This window comes from Salvelinus alpinus, chromosome 11 (genome assembly GCF_045679555.1).
Source record: "Salvelinus alpinus chromosome 11, SLU_Salpinus.1, whole genome shotgun sequence".
Lineage (NCBI taxonomy): Eukaryota > Metazoa > Chordata > Actinopteri > Salmoniformes > Salmonidae > Salvelinus > Salvelinus alpinus.
Genome location: NC_092096.1, coordinates 60,836,144 through 60,858,102, shown reverse-complemented (window position 1 = coordinate 60,858,102; position 21,959 = coordinate 60,836,144). Strand labels below are relative to the sequence as shown.

Genomic DNA, 21,959 nt, shown 5'->3' with positions numbered 1-21,959 from the left:
AAGTCATTGGAATTCCAGAATTAGTACATGCTAGCTAGGAAAGCATATTTGAGGGCAAAATGCAGGCTAATTGAACAGTTTCCTATACCATCGGATTGAGTTAGTTTTAGTTCTCCATACATTTTCCTCGTGTCTTGTGCTTGTTTCAGTTCCCCCCAGTAGCTGCTTCTCCTTAGCTTCATAAGTATTGCTTTTACATACGATTCACGGTATGTTGCTTGTAAAAATTATTGGGAAATGTTTCTTCTTCTCTTCCTTGTCAGTATTCACCTTTTATATAGCCATTGCTTTTGCCTGGTAGGACCAAGAGACATTTAACTTTGACCCTGTTGTGCAACCGTTGTCATGGTAACCTGACAGCTGCGTGTTCTAAAATATGTTGCCCTTTTGTAATTGGGTGTGGTGAGTAGAACGATTAAGCCTGACACCTTGGAAATCAAGTTTAAAACAATGAGTTTATATCTGGTTGCTCTTTTTAGTACAGCTACTGTTGGCTTGTGACTCATTCAAAAGACTTCTCTATAGATTTCGCCAGCTTGTAGTCCTAAAACCCAGAAAAAAGTTACCTCTGGTTCGTTCTGCCATCCTATGGGGAAAATGAATGAGGAAAGAATAGGGTTTTAGGATAAACGCTGAAAATAAGGTCAGAGGTTAACACAGGCTTAGGAGATCTAATACGTTTTGTTCTATGAGATAATAGCAGTCCGGTAACATTACCTTTATGAATTATGAAGCCTTTGTTTTTTACTATTACATACATTCTTCTAAATATACAGAAAGTGACATTAGCTGATGAAGATTATTTCATTACACGAATGTATAAGATCTTCAGCTAGTGCTCAATACACAGCAAGAAACAATGTTTAGGCTTTTGTTTATATCCTGTTTCCATTTGGACTGGGCCTCCGTTACCATGACAACGGAGCTGCCATTAGTTATTGTTAGCTTCTATGCTAGCGGACATCTAACTAATTTAACTATGAAAACCTAACGAACACAATACAACAATAGCATAACTACGCTCCTCTTAACTTACTGTTTCTTATAATGTGCTTTACAACTCGCTCACCTTGGGAAAACAAGTTTAAACCAATGAGTTTATATCTGGTTGCTCTTAGTACAGCTACTGTTGGCTTGTCACTCATTCAACTGACATGCTAGCGTGAGAACTACAGCAGTGAGAGCTCGTGAAAAAAACGCTGGAACGAGCAGCCCCCTCCGTTGTATAAATATACTGTATGATTAGCTCAAAATTACAAAGTTTAACATATCTCACATTCTCCTCCTCTTGAAAAATGGTGTCCCGATATTACAACTATACAGGTAAATTATACTGTACCTTCAACTACTTGTTGGCATTGCACAGGGAACCCAAAAATGACCAATTCAACTATACCACTTACACTCAGTGGCCAGTTTATTAGGTACACACATCTAGGACCTGGTCGGACACCCCTTTGCCTCTAGAACAGCCTGAATTCTTCAGGGCATGGACATGTTGCACAATTGGTATCAAAGGAACCTAACATGTGCCAGGAAAACATCCCCTACACCATTACGCCACCAGCCTGTACCGTTGACAACAGGCAGGATGGGGCCTTAGACTCATGCTGCTTACGCCAAATCCTCACTGCCATCAGCATGATGCAACAGGAACTGGGATTTGTTGGCAGTGCTTGACTAAGTCCTGAGCGTGGTACCAGCACCTCTAATTTTGCCGGAATTGCGTACCCTCTCCTCTATAAAACAAAGTAGCCTATCGCCTTCCCAGATTCACACACTGAGGCAATAAAGGTTGATCAAACCAGAATGACGGCGAGATCTGCATTGAACGAGTGGAATCACTTCTCCTGTGCAGTGTTCCATCTGGTTTGATCGCAATTTTTTTCCCCATTCTCTGAGCAAAGCTCTCGCTTCACTGTGTGAATACATTTGCACTTGGCCTCTGGTTTCTCATCTTGTACTCAAACACTTTTCCAATCACTGGGTCTTTGTGTCGAGTCTCCCGTGTCTCATCTCTGGAGATTGGCTGTACTGTGCTGAGTATGGCCGAGTATCCTCGTTCTTGGATGGCGTTGAATGTGATAGAGCTGAACAGTGGAATAGGCTCTTCTTGCTGCTTTGTAGCACTGGCAGTGTCCTGACTTACTCCCTCTGTACACTGTGTCATGAACGTCTCCGTATCCAATGGCATCCTTGATTGGCTATCTGCGTTTCCATTTGCCTTACCAGGTCTGTACTTTATGGTGGAGTTGAAATCAGCCAATTCAGCAACCCACCTCTGTCCTGTTGCATTCAACTTAGTGGTGGTTACCCACCTCTGTCCTGTTGCATTCAACTTAGTGATGGTCAGCACCACTGCTTTCATTTCTTTACATTCACAACAGTAAGTTAGCAGCTTGCCATAGCCTACTTGTAAATCATTTGTAAATAATGACTTTGTATTTCCTCTTATGGTGAATAAAAGGTTGGCTGCGCAATGTTGTTAGCCAATGTTCTGTTAATTATATGAGCTGGCTGGACAAAGAAAACCATTATTAATTAATTAAGCAGGTCCTAAGAAACATAAGACCAATACAATTTATTTTCAAAAGAATAGAATAGCATATTTTGAGTTTAATTTGGTCAGAAATGATGTATTTCTAAAATAGACATACTTTTCCCACACAACTTGAGTGTCACAAACATGTGGAACCACTGTCATATAACAGAAAAGTTGTATTTTAAAACAGAGCCCATGTCCTCATTTTTGTGATCCTTTTGGAATTACCTGGATTTCTGCATAAATTGGTCATAAAATTTGATCTGATCTTTATCTAAGTCACAACAATAGACAAACACCGTCTAATAACATACACAATAACACATTGAACACACCGTGTAAACATTCACAGGTCAGGGTGGGGAAAGTATGTGAACCCTTGGATTTAATAACTGGTTGACCCTCCTTTGGCAGCAATAAACTCAACCAAACATTTTCTGTAGTTGCGGATCAGACCTGCACAACGGTCAGGAGGAATTTTGGACCATTCATCTTTACAAAACTGTTTCAGTTCAGCAATATTCTTAGGATGTCTGGTATGAACTGCTTTCGAGGTCATGCCACAGCATTTTAAATCGGGTTGAGGTCAGGACTCTGACTGAGCCACTCCAGAAGGTGTATTTTCTTGTGTTGAAGCCATTCTGTTGTTGATTTACTAATGTGTTTTGGGTCGTTGTCATGTTGCATCACCCAACTTCTGTTGAGCTTCAATTTGTGGACAGATAGCCTTACATTCTCCTGCAAAATGTCTTGATAAACTTAGGAATTAATTTTACCGTCGATGATAGCAAGCTGTCCAGGCCCTGAAGCAGCAAAGCAGCCCCAAACCGTGATACTTTACATTTGGGGTGAGGTTTTGATGTTGGTGTGCTGTGCTTTTTTTCTCCACACATAGTGTTGTGTGTTCCTTCCAAACAACTCAACTTTAGTTTAATCTGTCCACTGAATATTTTTGCCAGAAGCGCTGTCGAACATCCACGGTGGCTTTTTCCTAGCCACCGTGCTTCTACACCTGCATTGCTTGCTGTTTGGGGTTTTAGGCTGGGTGTCTGTACAGCACTTCGAGATATTAGCTGATGTACGAAGGGCTATATAAAATAAACTTGATTTGATTTGATCCAGGTGCTCTTTTGCCAACTTCAGATGTGCAGCAATGTTTTTTTTTGGATAGCAGTGCCTTCTTCCTCCCATGAACACCATTCATGTTTAGTGTTTTACATATCGTAGACTCATCAACAGAGATATTAACATGTTCCAGAGATTTCTGTAAGTTAACTGACACTAGGATTCTTCTTAACCTCATTGGACATTCTGCACTGTGCTCTTGCAGTCATCTTTGCCACTCCTAGGGAGAGTAGCAACAGTGCTGAACTTTCTCCATTTATAGACAATTTGTCTTACCGTGGTCTGATGAACATCAAGGCTTTTAGAGATACTTTTGTAACCCTTTCCAGCTTTATGCAAGTCAACAATTCTTAATCTTAGGTTTTCTGAGATCTCTTTTGTTCAAGGCAGTCCAGTGTCCTTTTGCCCATCTTAATCTTTTCTTTTTATTGGCCAGTCTGATATATGGCTTTTTCTTTGCAACTCTGCCTAGAAGGCCAGAATCCCGGAGTAGCCTCTTCACTGTTGACGTTGAGACTGTTGTTTTGCGGGTACTATTTAATGAAGCTGCCAGTTGAGGACTTGTGAGGCATCTGTTTCTCAAACATTAATGTACTTGTGCTCTTGCTCAGTTGTGCACCGGGGCCTCCCACTCCTCTTTCTATTCTGGTTAGGGCCAGTTTGCGCTGTTCTGTGAAGGGAGTAGTGGCAATTTATCGCATGGAATAGCCTTAATTTCTCAGGACAAGAATAGACTGACGAGTTTCCGAAGAAAGTTCTATGTTTCTGGCCATTTTGAGCCTGTAATCGAATCCACAAATGCTGATGCTCCAGATACTCAACTAGTCTAAAGAAGGCCAGTTTTATTGCTTCTTTAATCAGAATAACAGTTTTCAGCTGTGCTAACATAATTGCAAAAGGGTTTTCTAATGATCAATTAGTCTTTTAAAATGATAAACTTGGATTAGCTAACACAATGTGCCATTGGAACACAGGAGTGATGGTTGCTGATAATGGGCCTCTGTACGCCTATGTAGATATTCCATAAAAAAATCTGCCATTTCCAGCTACAATAGTCATTTCCAGCATTAACAATGTCTACACTGTATTTCTGATCAATGTTATGTTATTTTAAAAAAGGACAAAAAATGTGCTTTAAAAAAAAAAACGTTTCTAAGTGACCCCAAACTTCTGAACAGTAGTGTATGTACAGTATGTATGTTGAGCAATGACAGTGAGTGTTGTGCGCCACTGACTGTTATGGAAACAACAATGGTGGTGTGCGTGTGCGTGTGTGTGTGTGTGTGTGTGTGTGTGTGTGTGTGTGTGTGTGTGTGGCGCGGGGAGGGCAGCGCGGAGCGTCTCTCCCTGGCACCAACCATGGCACTGCACTGTGCTCATGGAGGCTTTTCAGCTTGAGAGCTTTTCAGATAAACTGCTCTTTCTCTATTTTCTCTCTCTCCATCCATCACACTCTCTATTTTTCTCCCTTTCACTTTCTCTCCTTTTTATCTATTTTCTCTCCCTCTCTTTCTGTCTCCCTTTCTCGCTACACAATGACTGCCATTCACAGGCATTCTTGAAGAACAAAAAAGTGCTCTGAAGAAAAACGTGTCTGAAATGCCATGGAAGGCAGTTGGTATTTCTGCTTGACATTCACTCGGACCCAGAGTCAGGTTGCTGCGTGTCCACTGTGGGTTCACTGGTTTCCACCCCCTGTTTGTGGGACATGGGGATGGAGGAGGAAGTGGAGGGGGGAAACCTGGCCCGGTGCCTGGTAGGAAGAAAGCGAGATGCATGAAGATGGAGACTGGCGAAATATCACTGAGGTCATTACCATAGTTGGGCCATTACACCTTTGGTGGTCTGACAAAGCACACCCCTCACCTGCTTAAAATTCACGAGTTGTGTTAACTCATATGGAGCCTTGATCTGAGTGAGTTTGAAAGATTTATATCTGAATTGGATGTAGTATGGAGAAAAAGCTAATAATTTCTCTCTTTTCCTCTTTAACTTCTCTGTTAAAACAGTCCCAGTCAGTGTGGTATGTCTGTCAGTCTGAGCTGCCCTTGCTGCCCCCATGAATGGGCTAATGTTGTGAATGGCTGGCTGCAGCAGCTAACAGGGCATGTATTGTTGTAGCTCTGTCATCATGGCTGCCAGGGGGAGACTTGTGTTGTTGTTGTTGTCAGAAGTTGTTAAGTGAACCTGACTAGCTAGCTGGTGGCTAGCTGGTGTTAGTGCACTTAGCATCAGTTGGCCGTGGCTGGAGACTTTTTGAAGTGCTCTCCCTCAGTCCTCTTTTGTCCTGAGTGACTCCTTCCTCTCCTCTGAAACAGCGCCCATATATGGTCATGCCTGGGAGAAGCACGGTCTGACTCTGTTATTCAGTTTCTCTCCCCTTCAACGCCAACATTAGCTGAACCCTGCTCTTTTAAATGAATGGAAAAGTTCTCGACCCACCTGACCTCTTTCCTTAATAACACTCAGCCAAAGAAGCTAAATAAAGATAACTTCTAAATAGACTACAAGTTCCCCTGTAACTAACCACCACAAGACTTCATTTGTGTTGTCTAGAAAACGACAACATATCAGACTGCAGAATGCTATGGCTGTAAATACGACGTTTCCCACACAATGAGCCAGTCTTTTAGCTTCCACATGTTCTTTTATTGCATAAAACCATCCCATTTTCAGATACATCTCTTAAGTTATATTTTATCCAAATTTAGACAGCCTTTTACTTTGCTAAATATCAAAACAAAAAATAAGCTCTACCTCCAATGAATTCAGCCCTGTCTCTAACTAACAGCGCAAATAAACCCAGCTCACGTTTGTCTCTCTGCGCTGAGCTTCTTTGATATGTACCCTATTTTAGTTTCCCTCCACACTGTCCTGTAAACATCGTCTTCAGGGAATGCTTTGTGACACAACTCTCTTTGGTTGGGTTTGTTACATCAGGATGTAGTGTAGGAACTTGATTCCTCTCCCTTTTGGCCCAGACAGGACAAACTTAACCCTCAGGAGGTTTGCTGTTGTGTGTGTCTGCGTGTGTGTCTGCGTGTGTGTCTGCGTGTGTGTCTGCGTGTGTGTGTGTGTGTGTGTGTGTGTGTGTGTGTGTGTGTGTGTGTGTGTGTGTGTGTGTGTGTGTGTGTGTGTGTGTGTGTGTGTGTGTGTGTGTGTGTGTGTGTGTGTGTGTGTGTGTGTCTGCGTGTGTGTGTGTCTGCGTGTGTGTGTGTCTGCGTGTGTGGGCTGGCCTTGTGGAATGTTGTGTGTCAGGGGAGGGCCAGGGCCGGGCTGTCCTGTGATGTCACAGCCTACTGCTTCAGAAGAGCTGTCAGATAAATAGATGAGAGGGGGAAAGAAGGGGTGGAGGAGAGGATAGAAGGAGAGAGGGTTTGGATAGGAGAGTGATCTGACCTGGCAGAGGGAAAAGTACAGAGCAGAACATGTTGTACTGCTGTTGGAAGGGTCAGCTTGTGTACCCCTATTCTCCACTTACCCCCTTTAGCAGTGTGCACACAAACTGTCAGAACAGGGCCGAATTAGGAGTGATGAATTGGAAGGTGGAGCGAGGGATTCTTTTTCCCCCACAGAACCAAAGAGAAACCACACTTTAAGCCCATACCAACCTCACATATGAAGCCATACAAACCCACAGGACACGATAATGTCTTTTCAATTCAAGTAACTTTTGACAAAATTACACTTTATTCTACAGTGCGCATTTTGACTCTACCAAACAAGTGGTGTCGCCTGTTCATAAACATCCTGGGCTTAGGAAGTCTGCTCCCCACATCAGTCAGTAGCTGGAGAGGAGGAGCCTCTGTGTCTGCCAATCAGCTCCGCCTTAAGCTAGCAACCAACGCCCATCAACACCTTGCCAAAAACCGATGACCTGCCTGGCGTGTTGCCATGGTGACAGCCTGTTGTTCCACCCCTCACCGTTGACCGCTGCAGTGCAGTGAAAAGGGGGCAGGATTAGTGGGTTGATACCTCCCATGAATTCTCCCAGTGGTTGCATCTGAAGTCAAGGTCACAAGACTTTGGCTGGCTGGCTGTGTGTGCGCATGTCTATCGTGTAGACTTTTCCATAACGGGCTGTAAGGCGATCCCCTCCAGTGTTGCGGTGTGGTAGTGTCTGGCTGTGGTGTCTGGTGTGATGCTCTCCTCTCCTATATTTGGCCTTTCAGTCGCTTCTCTGTCAGCTGATACAACACAGACCTGCAAACACGTCAGCACCGCTCTGAGGGATAGGTGGAGCGTGTGTGTGGCAGTTCTGAGAGCAACACACACAGACGTACGTACACACACACAGACAGACACACACCCCTCTGACCCCAGCCTCCTCAGGTTTCATCCTCACGTGTGTGTGTGTGTGTGTGTGTGTGTGTGTGTGTGTGTGTGTGTGTGTGTGTGTGTGTGTGTGTGTGTGTGTGTGTGTGTGTGTGTGTGTGTGTGTGTGTGTGTGTGTGTGTGTGTGTGTGTGTGCTGGAAGTCAGAAGGGGTGTGTCTATATTTTTCCGATTGAGACCCCCTCTAAATCAAACAGATCAGACTGCTGAATGCTATGGCTACTAATAATAACACCTCTTGGCTTCTTGTTAACGTGACTCTCTTTGGGATACGAGATATATTATCTGATGGGCTTAGATCAATTTTTCATGTGTGTTTTGGAGGAGAACAGTGAATGTCTATACAGCTGGTTTAAGGTCTCGGTGCAGAAATAGCCAGGTCGTACAAAGTACCAGTCGACAGTGCAAGTGGTGCTAGGCAGTGTCTCAGTAACTTGTCGGAATCTCTCTGCCCATACCTATGCCTCATCCGTAGTCTGCCATTAAATAGCTAGCAATGCAAAATGGAGTACATGTTTAGAAAGGGGTTTGGAAATAAATCCATTGTGCATGTCTTCTTTTCAAATGCATGCTATGAAAACCATTTCTCTTAGTTATAACTGAAGAAATCTAGTTTTCTCAAATGTATGATGAATTGCGCCCATTGTTCAATGAACCTTTTTCATTTAGAATGGTTTAGGGACACCTTTGTCTACATGTAGCTGACTAAATGAATGTGACCCGGTTATTTCATGTTAAATAACAACCACAGCCAGTGCTTTTGTTACTAGTGTTAGTAGGCCTTTCTGTAGCGATCATAATGTGAGAAGAGACACTTACACAGTCCCAGCCCAGGCCTCACTTATTCTGAATGGCTGGCGTTGTGGAGGCACTCTGCATACTGTCAGTCTATTGGGACCACTGTGTTGACACAACCCAGGCCCTCATACCAAATCCAATTTTATTTGTCACATGCTTCATAAACTAGGGCTGTTGCAGTGACCGTGTTACCGCCATACCGGCGGTCGGTCACGAGTCATGAAGGCAGTCAAATTCCACATGACCGTTTAGTCACGGTAATTAGGCTTCTCCAAGCTCTGATGCTGCTACTGGTCATTAGTAGCCTAGCAAACTTGCTAACTGCCTGGTACTCAGCAAAAATCTAATCAAACACTTCATGAGAGTCCATGAGCTCATGTTGCGCAACATTTCTATAGGCTATGCAATTGTGGGAGAAAACAGAGTGATGGCCGCTAATAAAAAGAGGAGGATCCCATCAGCGTTCTATAGGCTAGGCCTACTATATTTATTTCTCAACTTTCCTAATATTAAGCACATTGCTTCTCTTTACAACAGGAGTATAGTCTACCTGGCTGGCATGAAAATGAACCAAGTGCATAGATGACATGTATTTTTTCCCACTGCCCCCGTTTCCCCTATTTCGAGACCGGTGCATGATAAATGGTCCATTCTAAATCATAACTAATTTCACACATATATTATGTAGTATATGTAATGACAAAACTAAATCAAGAATAGTCTGATGGGTGACAATATTAGCCTATCACTTGTGAATTCTATATTATCACTAGTGAATAATGCCCAGTGTAAGAAACAATGCCTTTCTTTTGCAGCTTTTTCTAATCATAGTCACACACCTGATGTAGCCTAGCCCATAGACCTATATGTTTAATAAGGTTTGTATTGTCGGGTTCACCTAGGGGTCATAAAAAGGGTTGTACCCAAATGTTTGATGTATTAGAAAAAATGTATTATGCTTATGTTTTATTAATAGAAGGGGAGGGGTTAAAAGACCCCTCCCTCCTTACATTTATAGGGTTTTAGACTACTGATTAACAATAGATATAGTCATTGTAGAAGTTTAGTATTGTTCTACATTTGTATTTTAGTTATATCTCTCTCTGCCTCATTATAAAGAGGCCCTTAGACAGAACTCTGCAGGGGAGTGAATGAGATAAGACTAGGTAAACATTCCACAATGGGTCAACTCTGGGGGAAGGGACATTTACTGCTAAGTGTTTAAAGGCCCTGTTTATACAGCTTTGTAGGCATGGTTTTGGTCCCAGGAGTAGAGATTGATGATATAGGCAGTGACGTCACCAGGGCGCGACTTAGGGCAGTGACGTCACCAGGGCGCGACTTAGGGCAGTGACGTCACCAGGGCGCGACTTAGGGTTTAATAAAACCACTGGAGACCCATTGGTGGGGGCAGAACTTACTCAGAAACATGCGTGCTATGTTCCTGTTTGTCAACTTCTGTCTGCAATTGCATTAATAAAGGTTTGAATGATTTAATTAAAGATATTGTCATAATGCTAATTTCACCAATGATTGACAAAGAAGGACGTAAGGAACGAACCCTAACAGTATCATAATTAAAGGGGCCAAATAACTTCTTGAAATTAAGCACATTCATCCGCCTTAAAGTTACATCAATAACTCTAAATGAAGCATATAGGAGGGCCTGTTTCTTTGTTAACCACTCAACACAGAATAGCCGCATGTACGCACTCCCTCAAATCATTTGGATAAAATATTTATATTTTATTCAGCTTCGTTCAATTGTATTCTTCATACTATAAAATAATACCACGGATTTATAAGCAAATATTGTGTGCTAAATGAACTAGTATAGCCCACAGCCATTTGGCATAGCCACATCAGGACCTAACATAAGGACAAATCAGAGTATGCTATTATTTTCTTCTGAAATAGACTACATTTTCTTCATATCATGCTTCTTTAGACCGGTCTAAAATAAATAAAGGATTTATTGTGAAGGTGTAGGCTATATTACATAGATTTAATAGACATTTAAAAATGTCTAATAAATCCATGTGTGGAAGCCAGGAGATACTAAATGTGTTTATATTAATTAACGGTCAATTACCATGAGACCGACAGTTATTTGCTTGACAATCACTGGCTGACAACATTTTGTGACTGCCACAGCCCTAGTGTAGACTAACTGTGATATGCTTACTTACGGGTCCTTTGCTAACAATGCAGAGTTTAAGATAGTGCCATGAGGAATAAATGCACAGTGAATAACAATAACGAGTAAAAAATAACATGGTTATATACAGGCAGTACCAGTATTTACCATATTTACCCTGTTTGGCTGTTTCATGAAAACCTCACCCTCGGGACATTGGGCCGGACTGACTCACCATGTGTTCCTGTTGTGGTTATAAACACAGATTTGAAAAGTAAGTAAAAGGAAGTAGGGTTGCGTGCTCGGGGGTAGTAGGGGGTACCTGCTTAGTATAGTGTTGTGCCTGCGCTCGTATCCTGAACTGGACTAGTTCACTGTCCCCCCACCCCCTCCCCCACTCCACCTCCCTCCAGTCGTCACTTCAGCCTTGGTAGTACTGCACTCTGACTTCTGAGTAGCAATAAACGAACACCCTCACATACAAAATGTAGGTCTGTTGCACCTGGCAGAAAAGTGAATTGTCACCACAGATGATATGGGGACACATTCAAAGCGAAGTTTGTCAGATGTTTTTAGACCTTTTAGGGTAGTCTGTCAAGACAGAACCACAACCAATGTCGTGGGATGTGGTTTCATCTTGACATTACTCTACTTTTGAGGTTTGGAAACATCTCACAAAGTTCCATTGACGAGGGAAATGTGCGTTTTAAGTTCTAGCACTCTTTGCCATCAAATCTAACTGTCTCTCTCTCTGTGTCTCTGTGTCTCTGTGTCTGTGTCAGTGCGGGGATGTCGCCCAGGGAAGATCGTGCAGATGTCAGAGGCTGAGGTGAGAGGCCTCTGCATAAAGTCCAGAGAGATCTTCCTCAGCCAGCCCATCCTGTTGGAATTGGAGGCTCCCCTCAAAATCTGTGGTAGGTGGTGATGATGAGGATGGTGATGGTGGCTGATGATGAGTTGTCCAGTTCAAGACCTATTATTAATTCATTGGCCTCTGTGGATGGATAGGCTATGGTAGTTAAGTACCCCCCCCCCCTCCCGCCCCTCCTCAGGTGACATCCACGGCCAGTACACAGACCTGCTGCGGCTCTTTGAGTACGGGGGCTTCCCGCCCGAAGCCAACTACCTGTTCCTGGGGGACTACGTGGACCGAGGCAAGCAGTCCCTGGAAACCATCTGTTTACTGCTGGCTTACAAGATCAAATACCCTGAGAACTTCTTCCTCCTCAGGGGCAACCACGAGTGTGCTTCCATAAACCGCATCTATGGCTTCTATGATGAGTGTGAGTAGTATGCATGCGTGCACACACACACACTCTGCGCGCGCACACACACACACACATCAATACATTGCTTCATGCACTTGTTAGTGTATCATACAAGTAATTGAGCTAAATACCCACCCGGCACACACGCTAATTCATGTTTATTTGCCATTCAACACATACAGCCTCTGTGACAAGAGTAAAGTTGCAGATGAATACACTTGCACACACTGTCTCACATGAGTCTAGAAGACCCCAGATGATTGTATGAAGTATATTTAAACTTCATCTCTTAATGTTTCTCTAGGTAAGCGCAGATTCAACATAAAGCTGTGGAAGACATTTACTGACTGCTTCAACTGCCTTCCCATCGCTGCCATCGTAGATGAGAAAATCTTCTGTTGCCATGGAGGTACTGCTGGAAGAGCTGTCACTCAAACTCCCTGTCTATGAATGATATGGTTGTTAAAAGAGCATGGAGAGTTTTGTCTTGCTCAGAAAGTGAATATGAAAGTTGATGTAGCGTTAGAATAATGATTACATACTACATAGGTATCAAATAGTTACAGTATATATAATAACGCAAGCAGGCATTAGACATGAGTCATGACTATGATTAAGTGAAATAAAGACTTAAAGGCTCTGTGCACAGCAGTGCCTCTCCTACAACGTGCTGGTCCTGGCAGGGAAACTAACCTTGAAAGTGTGTGTGGTTTTTATGCGTTTTGGATGACTGAGTGCTGTTGTCTCTGTCTCTGCACTCCTCTGTCTCCTACCAGGCCTCTCTCCAGACCTGCAGTCTATGGAGCAGATCCGTCGTATCATGAGACCCACAGACGTCCCTGACACCGGTAGGTCCACATGCACACAGATGGATGGATGCACATGTACATACACATATACGGAACAAAAATATGAAACGCAACATGCAGCAATTTTAAAAGCTTTTACTGAGTTACATTTCAAATCACGAAATCAGTCAATTGAAATAAATTCATTAGGCTCTAATCTATGGATTTCACATGACTGGGAATACAGATATGCATCAGTTGGTCACAGATACCTTAAAAGAAGTGGGCCTCACAATGGGCCTCAGGATCTCATCACGGTATCTCTGTGCATTCAAATTGTACACACACAAACACACAGAGATTTCTATTCAGAATCCTATTTCTCCTAACCCTAAACAACCCTTATCCTAACCTAAACCTAACTCCTAACCCTAAACAACCGCTTATCCTAACCTAAACCTAACCCCTAAACAACTCCTAACCTAACCCCTAAACCTAACCCCTAACCCTAATTGTAACACTAAACCTAAGCCTAAAATAGCCTTTGTCCTTGTGTGGGCCTGCGAAATGTCCCCACGAGGATAGTAATACACACACACACTCCTCTCCAACTCTCCAAGCTGTTTACAATAACATGTGCCATATCCTTTAGCGGACAGTAGGGGTCATCCCAGATTGTACTGATTTTGGGCAGTTTAGCTAATTCTTTGTTAAAGAGTTTCTGATTCTCCAAACCAAATGAATATTGACATTACCATTTAGATGAGTTGTTTAAACATCACTTTAACGACTGTATGTGATCAACCCATTGTTATGTCAATACAGTAGACCTATGTATAGTTACATCTAAATAAGGTTCTCAGAATCATTGAATAAGTCACAGAAAACCCAAGGGATCTAGTATCTGCTCATCAGACCTTTCTAGCAAACATCTCCTTATATGGGAGTGATGTGAACTACTGGACCGTAAGGCCATTTTACACGTCTCAGATCCTGTTATGGTTGTGTGTGTGTGTGTGTGTGTGTGTGTGTGTGTGTGTGTGTGTGTGTGTGTGTGTGTGTGTGTGTGTGTGTGTGTGTGTGTGTGTGTGTGTGTGTGTGTGTGTGTGTGTGTGTGTGTGTGTGTGTGTGTGTGTGTGTGTGTGTGTGTGTGTGTGTGTGTGTGTTCGTTCCAGGGTTGCTGTGCGATTTGCTGTGGTCGGACCCAGACAAAGATGTTCAGGGTTGGGGGGAGAACGACCGCGGGGTCTCGTTCACGTTTGGGGCTGATGTGGTCAGCAAGTTCCTCAACCGCCACGATCTGGACCTCATCTGCAGAGCCCACCAGGTACTGTAACAATCAACTGACCTGTCATTGTAGTCGAAACAAGACATTAGAGTAGTCCAGTACATCCACCCAAACCCTGCTACACACACAATTGACAGCTCCAGTTCCTATAAACCTAAAGTATCAAATCTTAAAACACTTCTCCATTGCTGTTGAGATACTTAACAATTTTTCTTTTGACTTCTCTGATTACGTTGGTAACCAGTTTATAACAGCAATAAGGTACCTCAGGTGTTTGTGGTATAAGGCCAATATACCACGGCTAAGGGCTGTGTCCAGGCACTCTGCATTGCGTCGTGCGTAAGAACAGCCCTTAGCCGTGGTATAGTGGCCATTTAAACATCGGGTGGGTCTAATCCTGAATGTTGTTTTGGTTAAAACCGCATTCCAGCCGGTGTCTATTCCACAAGTTACCACCGGCTAAATCTATGACTTTAAAATGCCTATTTACTCTGTTCCATCTGACTGCGCAATCCACTGTCTCATCAGCCCAGCCAGGCACTTTATAAACTTGATCTCCACTATAAAAAGCATCTAGACATTATCTCACATTTCTTTTAGACTAACAACACCTCCTCAGGCCTTAAGGGCTGTGTCCAGGCACTCCGCGTCGCATTGTACATAAGAACAGCCCTTAGCCATATACCAAACCTCCTTATTGCTTAATTGCTTATTGCTTAATTATAGCTACACACTGATATAGTTACACTTCATGACTTCGATGGTCCACTCCACTGATGTGCTGACTGTGTGTGTCTCCCCCCCACTCCACTGATGTGCTGACTGTGTGTGTCTCCCCCCCACTCCACTGATGTGCTGACTGTGTCTTCCCCAGGTGGTGGAGGATGGCTATGAGTTCTTTGCCAAGCGGCAGCTGGTGACTCTGTTCTCAGCTCCTAACTACTGTGGAGAGTTTGACAATGCCGGCGGTATGATGAGTGTTGACGAGACCCTGATGTGCTCCTTTCAGGTAACGTTACTAATGTAACGTCGGTATAATATCAGTAGTGTCAATGCAACCACTGACAACAACAGACAATAAGTCGTTTGGTTGTCATTAGGGTAGACTAATGTATTCTCAGGATAAGTCCCAAAAGTGTATCATTCTACACACAGACGTTTGTAATCCTACACTGTTTATTCAATGAGGTACTTGTCAATGCTATGTTGTGATTATCAGTACTATCACTCTGCAACAGCTGGGGCCAAACAACAGCCCTTAGCTTTGATAGAATCCAACACTGTGCAGTCTCTTGTCTACTGGTTTTATTGATTTAAAGAATCATTTGACAGGTGAAATATGCCTTGGATTGGGATTTAGATGTATAGTCTTAATGGTCCATGTCCACCGTCACTCTGTAGATCCTGAAGCCGTCTGAGAAGAAGGCCAAGTACCAGTATGGAGGGATGAACTCCGGCCGACCCGTCACCCCGCCCCGCACCGTGGTCCCACCAAAGAAACGGTGAACAAGGAAGAGAGAGAGAGCGGAAGGGAGGGAGATGGAGGGATGTCGTGGATGAGTGACGGTCCCTCATCAGTTTTTCACAATGGAGAAACACTTAGCAGAAATAAATAAACGTAGATAAAACGCAAAGCAAAGTTTTTGATTTCATGACCCACTGCCCCCCCACCTCCGTTGTGTCTATTTGTTGTCATTTCCCTCTCTGAACTGTTCTGTGTCACGCACCGCTCCCCCTGTGTAACCAACCACACCCATTTAAAGGAAACAATGACGACACAAGGTGGTCATTCTGTTTGCATATTGGAGTGTTTTTCTTCGTTCTTGCTTATGACAGAATTACAACTACTAGCCCCAGTTGACCATTTCACCCCACCCCACCTGTCAAGTAAGAACAGGTGTTTTCAATAAATAAAATGGGGGGGGGAAACTTTTTTTGGTTGGTCAGTGTCTTTTTCATTGAAATATGTGCTTTCAATGCAGTGAAAAATAAAACACTTCAAAGTATTGTAAAAAGACTAAATCACACAGAAATATAAGTCAATTGAATGTCACCAAATCAAAGCTATTTCCAACAGCAGACACTAAAATTCCTCAAAACTCAAAAACTATACAAATGGTTCCCTTCGCGGTAGTAGCACATAATACATTTTTGATCCTGACGAATCAAATCCCTGCTCACAGCCACAATCAAACTGATTGGAGTTCCATAAAACAAAGTTGAATTGTATGTATTAAACACTACAGTGTAACAATGTCCAAGAAGACTCTTTCTTCTCATAGCCAGGGTCTCAAAACCTTATTGCATTAAGTACTTTAACAATAGCTGTCGTTTCACTATCTAAAACTAATAATTCAATCACTACTCTGCTTTTCTCTGGTCTCGCATCATAAAAAGTTGTTACACAAAAAGTTAACTCTGGTCTTCCCTATATTTCACTCTTCTTGCGCATGTTTAATTACGCAGCACTAGGCTGTCAACAGTGATCTATCGATACGATCTGTGTTGATAACAATACCATGTTAAATCATTCAGACATGGTCATGACCTGAATCCTGACTCCTTGGTCCTGATGCTCCAACCTTTTCCAGAAATGTGCACTTGCACACTCCTCGTCATGGATTTAACAGCGTAGGACTGGTGTAAGATTTGGTTGGAGGGAGTTTACCGTTTCCACAGTCCTTAACATCCATGCGAGAAAGTTGTAAGTGCACACTTCGGGGGAAGGGTGGAGAATCGGGATGCAACCTTAGTAATGCTCCAGAGCCCAGTTCCCCAAAAGCATCTGAAGACTAAAGTTCATTATTAGAACCATAGGATCCTATCCCATGTCTCTTTTGGGAAACCGGTCCCAGACCAGTGGTGTATTGGAAGGTATATGCTGGTATACCCACGTATTTTTCAGTGGGCATTGCGTATACTCACTTCTTAAACCCCTGATGCGTACCAAAGTAGTGTGGGGGAGGTATGCGCCGAATCAATTAATAACACGGAACCCAAACCGGCTGCGAGCGTGCGCTATCGAGCATACATTTATTTTGCCCCCCCACACCAAACGCGATCACGACACGCAGGTTAAAATATCAAAACAAACTGAACCAATGACATTAATTTTGGGACAGGTCGAAAAGCATTAAACATGTATGGCAATTTAGCTAGCTAGCTTGCACTTGCTAGCTAACGTTAATTTGTCCTATTTAGCTAGCTTGCTGTTGCTAGCTAATTTGTCCTGGGATATAAACATTTAGTTGATATATTACCTGAAATGCACAAGGTCCTCTACTCCAACAATTAATCCACACATAAAACGGCCAACCGAATCGTTTCTAGTCATCTCTCCTCCTTCCAAGCATTTTCATCTTTGAATTTATATGGTGATCCATCTAAACTTTCATTTTATTACCACGACAACCAGCAACAAAGTTCGTATTTCAATCACCCACGTGGGTATAACCAATGAGAAGATTGCACGTGGGTACCTGCTTCTATAAACCAATGAGATTACTTTCAGCGCGATCTGCATCAGAAATAGGAATGAGTTCTATTTTAGCCCTTGGCGTCGCAGACACTCGTTGGCCCGTGTGAGCAGTGTGGGTGCAATAATTGAATAACGTGGATGTCTAAATTTATTTTGCAACGTGTCCGGTCTGGTCAGCATGTATGGCTGATGAAACCGATCAGTATGTTAATCTTTAAATGTTGAACTATTATTTATTCACGTTTCAGGCACAGCAATGTTCCAAAATGCAATTTGGGGGAAAACACCTTTCTAAAACTACACAAAAATCTATATTTCTTCGATTTTTCCCAGACCTCAAAAGTGGTCTGGTGATGTGGTTTAAGCATTGTTATGGATTTAGAGCATCCAATTTGGTTGTTTCTTTTATTAAAGTTTCAGATTCCTTTAAAAAAACTTAAACTTGTGAATTTCTTAGTTGACAGACTCTTGTATCTGTTTCAATAGTAGGCCTACTATTAGCCTACTTGCACAGTACAGCTTGGGTTGACCTGACTGTGAAAGACCAGGATGGGATTGATCATTTTAGGTCATTCAGAGAGTATAGCTAGTTTTTCATCCAGTTGGCGACAGATTTTCATGCGAATATTTTAAATATGCATAAAGAAAATATACGCATTTTCCCACCAGTGGCGTTTCCACCAAATGGATTTGTTGAGGTTAAAAGTCAGTGCGTGATTAAGTGTTAAAAATCTAATGTTCAATGTGTTTACATCGCATTTTCAACTCTATCGATAGTTTTGTCACAAAAACGGTTAAATAGCAAATGTACCTACTCTGGTGTTGACACGTGGCCAACAGCTGGTAGATACGGTGCGGGTAGACTAGTGATGAGATTATGGCTAAATCAGTCATGCATCGATCACCATGTCACCAGAATCAGGCCCTCGATATTTATTTAAAAGGAGCATCAAGATTACCATGCACTTTCACTACCCTGTAAAGTTCATAATTTATTTAATCTGTAGCCTAATAAACTGCATGGTTTCCAGAGTCGTAGCGGGAGGACCACACACTATATCATCGCGTGAATCATTATGTTTATTATATCTATATTTGCGCATAAAGGCGTTTCCACCACCATTTCTCGCATAATTAATTTTACTGACACAAAAAGATCCCATGTGCGAATTAACAAATGATATGTCGGTATTTATAAAATTGTACTACCCGTTAAAATAAAATAAAACTACCCGTTTTCATCACAGCTGTCGTGATTTTTATATGGTATGAAACTGGATAGAAACGTGGTTTGTATCACTATTTCTCATAGCATTTTTCACACAGGGCGCCTTTCCTTCCCTGGGCGGGCCGTTTGAATTTTTTGGGGCATGATGAGAATACCCACTTCCCCAGTCACCACTACACCACTGGTTCAGATAGACGGGTATTGTTCAAAAACGCTTCCTTCCTACCTCGATCACTGATCTAACCTGACAGAATAGATGAAAGCTGTGTATTGGAGTCCTTGCTATAACACCTCTGCAATTGTGATAGGCCAGTGATTTCCTAAAGTAAGGAAGGGTGCATCTGTAGAGTATTTGAACATGGCCATTACCCTCATCAGCCCTTCTGAAACCAAACGGATGTTTCAACCTCAACAACACCACTAGGTAGGTACCTTGTTTGTCTTCTACATTCAGTGTGACAGTTAATTCTCACTCCATTCAGAAAACACTCTTTAGCGTTGAGCAATCAAATCAAAAACAAAGATTTCATGAGAGGGAAACATAAAAAGGATTTTAAAACAACGGATACTTATAGTAGAGGAATGAAGGAAAGTCTAGAAACCAAAATAGAGCAAACACAAAGTTCATACAAGAGTTGGTAAGGTTCTAATCAATGTGTTCACATCTGGAATGGAAACAGAATGGGCAAAAAATAGTTTATAGACATATAAATCTATAACTTGACTTAATGCACAGCTTTAGAAATGGTTGTCGATTAATGTTTAATGGCACTCCGTTAAATGTATAATCTGTATAATGTATAATCTGACTCCATTAAGTCATCGTGGCCATGACACATTCATGGAATGAAAATTGGCAGAGAATTATGGAATTGTGATTTAGTGTTATGGTAATGTATTTAAAAATGTCTTACTGTCATGTGTTTTACTCCCACTGTCTGTGTAATATGAACTCAAATATTGGCAGATACAGACACCTTACCCTTAGCTGGCTCGTCAACCAGGGGCAGCTAGAAGCTATTCTTGTTCTTCATCTGTGTTCAAAAGACTATAGTTTAGTCTAGTAAATGACCAACAGCGAAACAAAAACAAGTGCTGTTACTTAAATCCAATGAATTTACATAATCGAAACAGAATAGCTGCCACTTTTTCATGGTGACAAAAAGTGAAACATTTGTTATTACAGAAAGCCAACAGCTAGAGACCAACACCTAGTTTACAACAAAGCAGGGAGTGTATCCCTTTTGTTTTGACAAATCTGTCACAGCACACCTTTGTACATTATACCTAAAGCCAAAGCTCTGTTCAAACAAAGTGACTAGACAGCAACAGATTAATAGGTAGGTTAGCTGCACAGAAGGGCAGTGTTTCCCAAAATCGAACCTCGGGACCCCAACGTGTGCATGTTTTGGTTTTTGCCCTAACACTACACAGCTGATTCGTATTATCAAAAGCCTGATGATTAGTTGATTATTTGAATCAGCTGTGTAGTGCTGGGACAAAAACCAAAACGTGCACCCCTTGGGGTCCTGATGACCGAATTTGGGAAACCCTGTTATGGTCAGACTGAACGCTACCCTCAGGAGAACAGTGGGAAGGAGGAGGAGTGGAATGTGGTCTGGTTCCCATAACCTGCCTGCCTTCTGTTCCTATCATTACACTGCATCATATCCTGTTTCTAAAACCAGTCCTACTGGGCCACTATCCTGACATAAACAGGAAGCGAATAGAGTATTTTCTATGAACTACATTTCACACTATTGAACACACCCCAAGTGGTCCTCTCCACTCCAATGGGCTAGAATGACATGAGTGTGATGATGTCCACAGACCAATGTCCATGTCGTCTGTGTAAAGTAGTGCCTTTGTACTGATGTGCAAATAACATAATGAAGAAACCTATCTGTAACCAAATGCAAACTAAGGGAAATAATTTCATTGGGTATTCCGTGCAAAAATAATGTACTATTTCATATCGTCATGATATCCAAAATAAATCAAAAATGTTCAATCAAATCAAAGGCTTTGTTGAAAAATATAAGTACTTACTCATCAGAGCTAGTAATCCTGATTTAATCTGATGTCGTTATGAAAATAAGACTTCCATGAGAACATGATCTACTTTGTGGAACAATCCATTAGTTCTCCATAAACTCCTCTAGCTACAGTTCTTGACTAAGGTTAGTGCCTTAAGAAAACAACAAGAAAACACACATTACACAAAAAAAACTCCATAAAATGGTCCAACTCAAAAATGAGAACCCAAGTTTAAAACTGTTTGGCACCGACTGTGTCCATTCATTGTTGTCCGATGAGAGGCAACCAGAGTCTTTTACTACTAACCACTGTAAACCAGTTGTAAAGTAGCAAGCTAGCATTAATGTAGCGTCATACCCTTCGTATCTCAGTTATTTCAATACGTGTTGTGCATGTCAGGCAGCTGGTGAGATGATATTCAATCCCTGGTATAATATCTATTGTGGTCAGTACTAATATAATTTTGATGCAGGCAGCTCTATTCCCAGCCTGGGTCCTTCTAAGTATGACGATGGAAGTGGATGATGTCATGGCGTGTCCCGTCACTTTACGGATGGAGGTGGCTGTTGTCACTTGACAACGGACGGCGGTGACTGATGGTGGTGGTCCTCTGGTGTGTGTGTGTGTGTCTAGACCAGTAGTCGCAGCAGGAAGGACAGGGCGGCCCCGATGGAGAGGCCCAGGGCCAGGAAGAAAGTCATCAGGGCCCCGGCTGTCTCTGCATCTTTAGGAGCCACCAACCTCGGAGGAGAAGGAGAGAGAGACAGGCGTGTATTCATAAGCACACTGTAGCAAAATTATTTGTAATGGAAAAATAAAAAACAAGCATTTCTTATTGGACAAATTCGGGTAGGCCCCTTCCGGTTTCTGCCCGGAATACACCCCAAATATAGAGTAGCTTTTGTTGTGGTGTTAAAGTGGCAACAAGGAAGTTGG

The 21,959-nt window shown here is 42.4% G+C and overlaps 2 protein-coding genes across 3 annotated transcripts in view; one reads left to right on the top strand and one right to left on the bottom strand.

Annotated features, from left to right (window-relative positions):
* The window catches only part of LOC139534607 (serine/threonine-protein phosphatase PP1-beta catalytic subunit-like), a 40,156-nt gene extending 23,942 nt beyond the window's left edge, over nt 1-16,214 (top strand). The window contains exons 2-8 of the mRNA XM_071333875.1: nt 11,719-11,850; nt 11,989-12,219; nt 12,509-12,613; nt 12,981-13,052; nt 14,168-14,319; nt 15,155-15,289; nt 15,682-16,214. Of these exons, the coding sequence (XP_071189976.1) occupies nt 11,719-11,850; nt 11,989-12,219; nt 12,509-12,613; nt 12,981-13,052; nt 14,168-14,319; nt 15,155-15,289; nt 15,682-15,786 (932 nt within the window). The 3' untranslated portion in view covers nt 15,787-16,214. The remainder of the gene's footprint in view (nt 1-11,718; nt 11,851-11,988; nt 12,220-12,508; nt 12,614-12,980; nt 13,053-14,167; nt 14,320-15,154; nt 15,290-15,681) is intronic.
* Nucleotides 12,348-21,959, bottom strand: part of LOC139534605 (equilibrative nucleoside transporter 2-like) — a 43,569-nt gene continuing 33,957 nt past the window's right edge. For both annotated transcript variants that reach the window (XM_071333869.1, XM_071333870.1), the window contains one exon: nt 12,348-21,764. In XM_071333869.1, the coding sequence (XP_071189970.1) occupies nt 21,653-21,764 (112 nt within the window). In that variant the 3' untranslated portion in view covers nt 12,348-21,652. The remainder of the gene's footprint in view (nt 21,765-21,959) is intronic.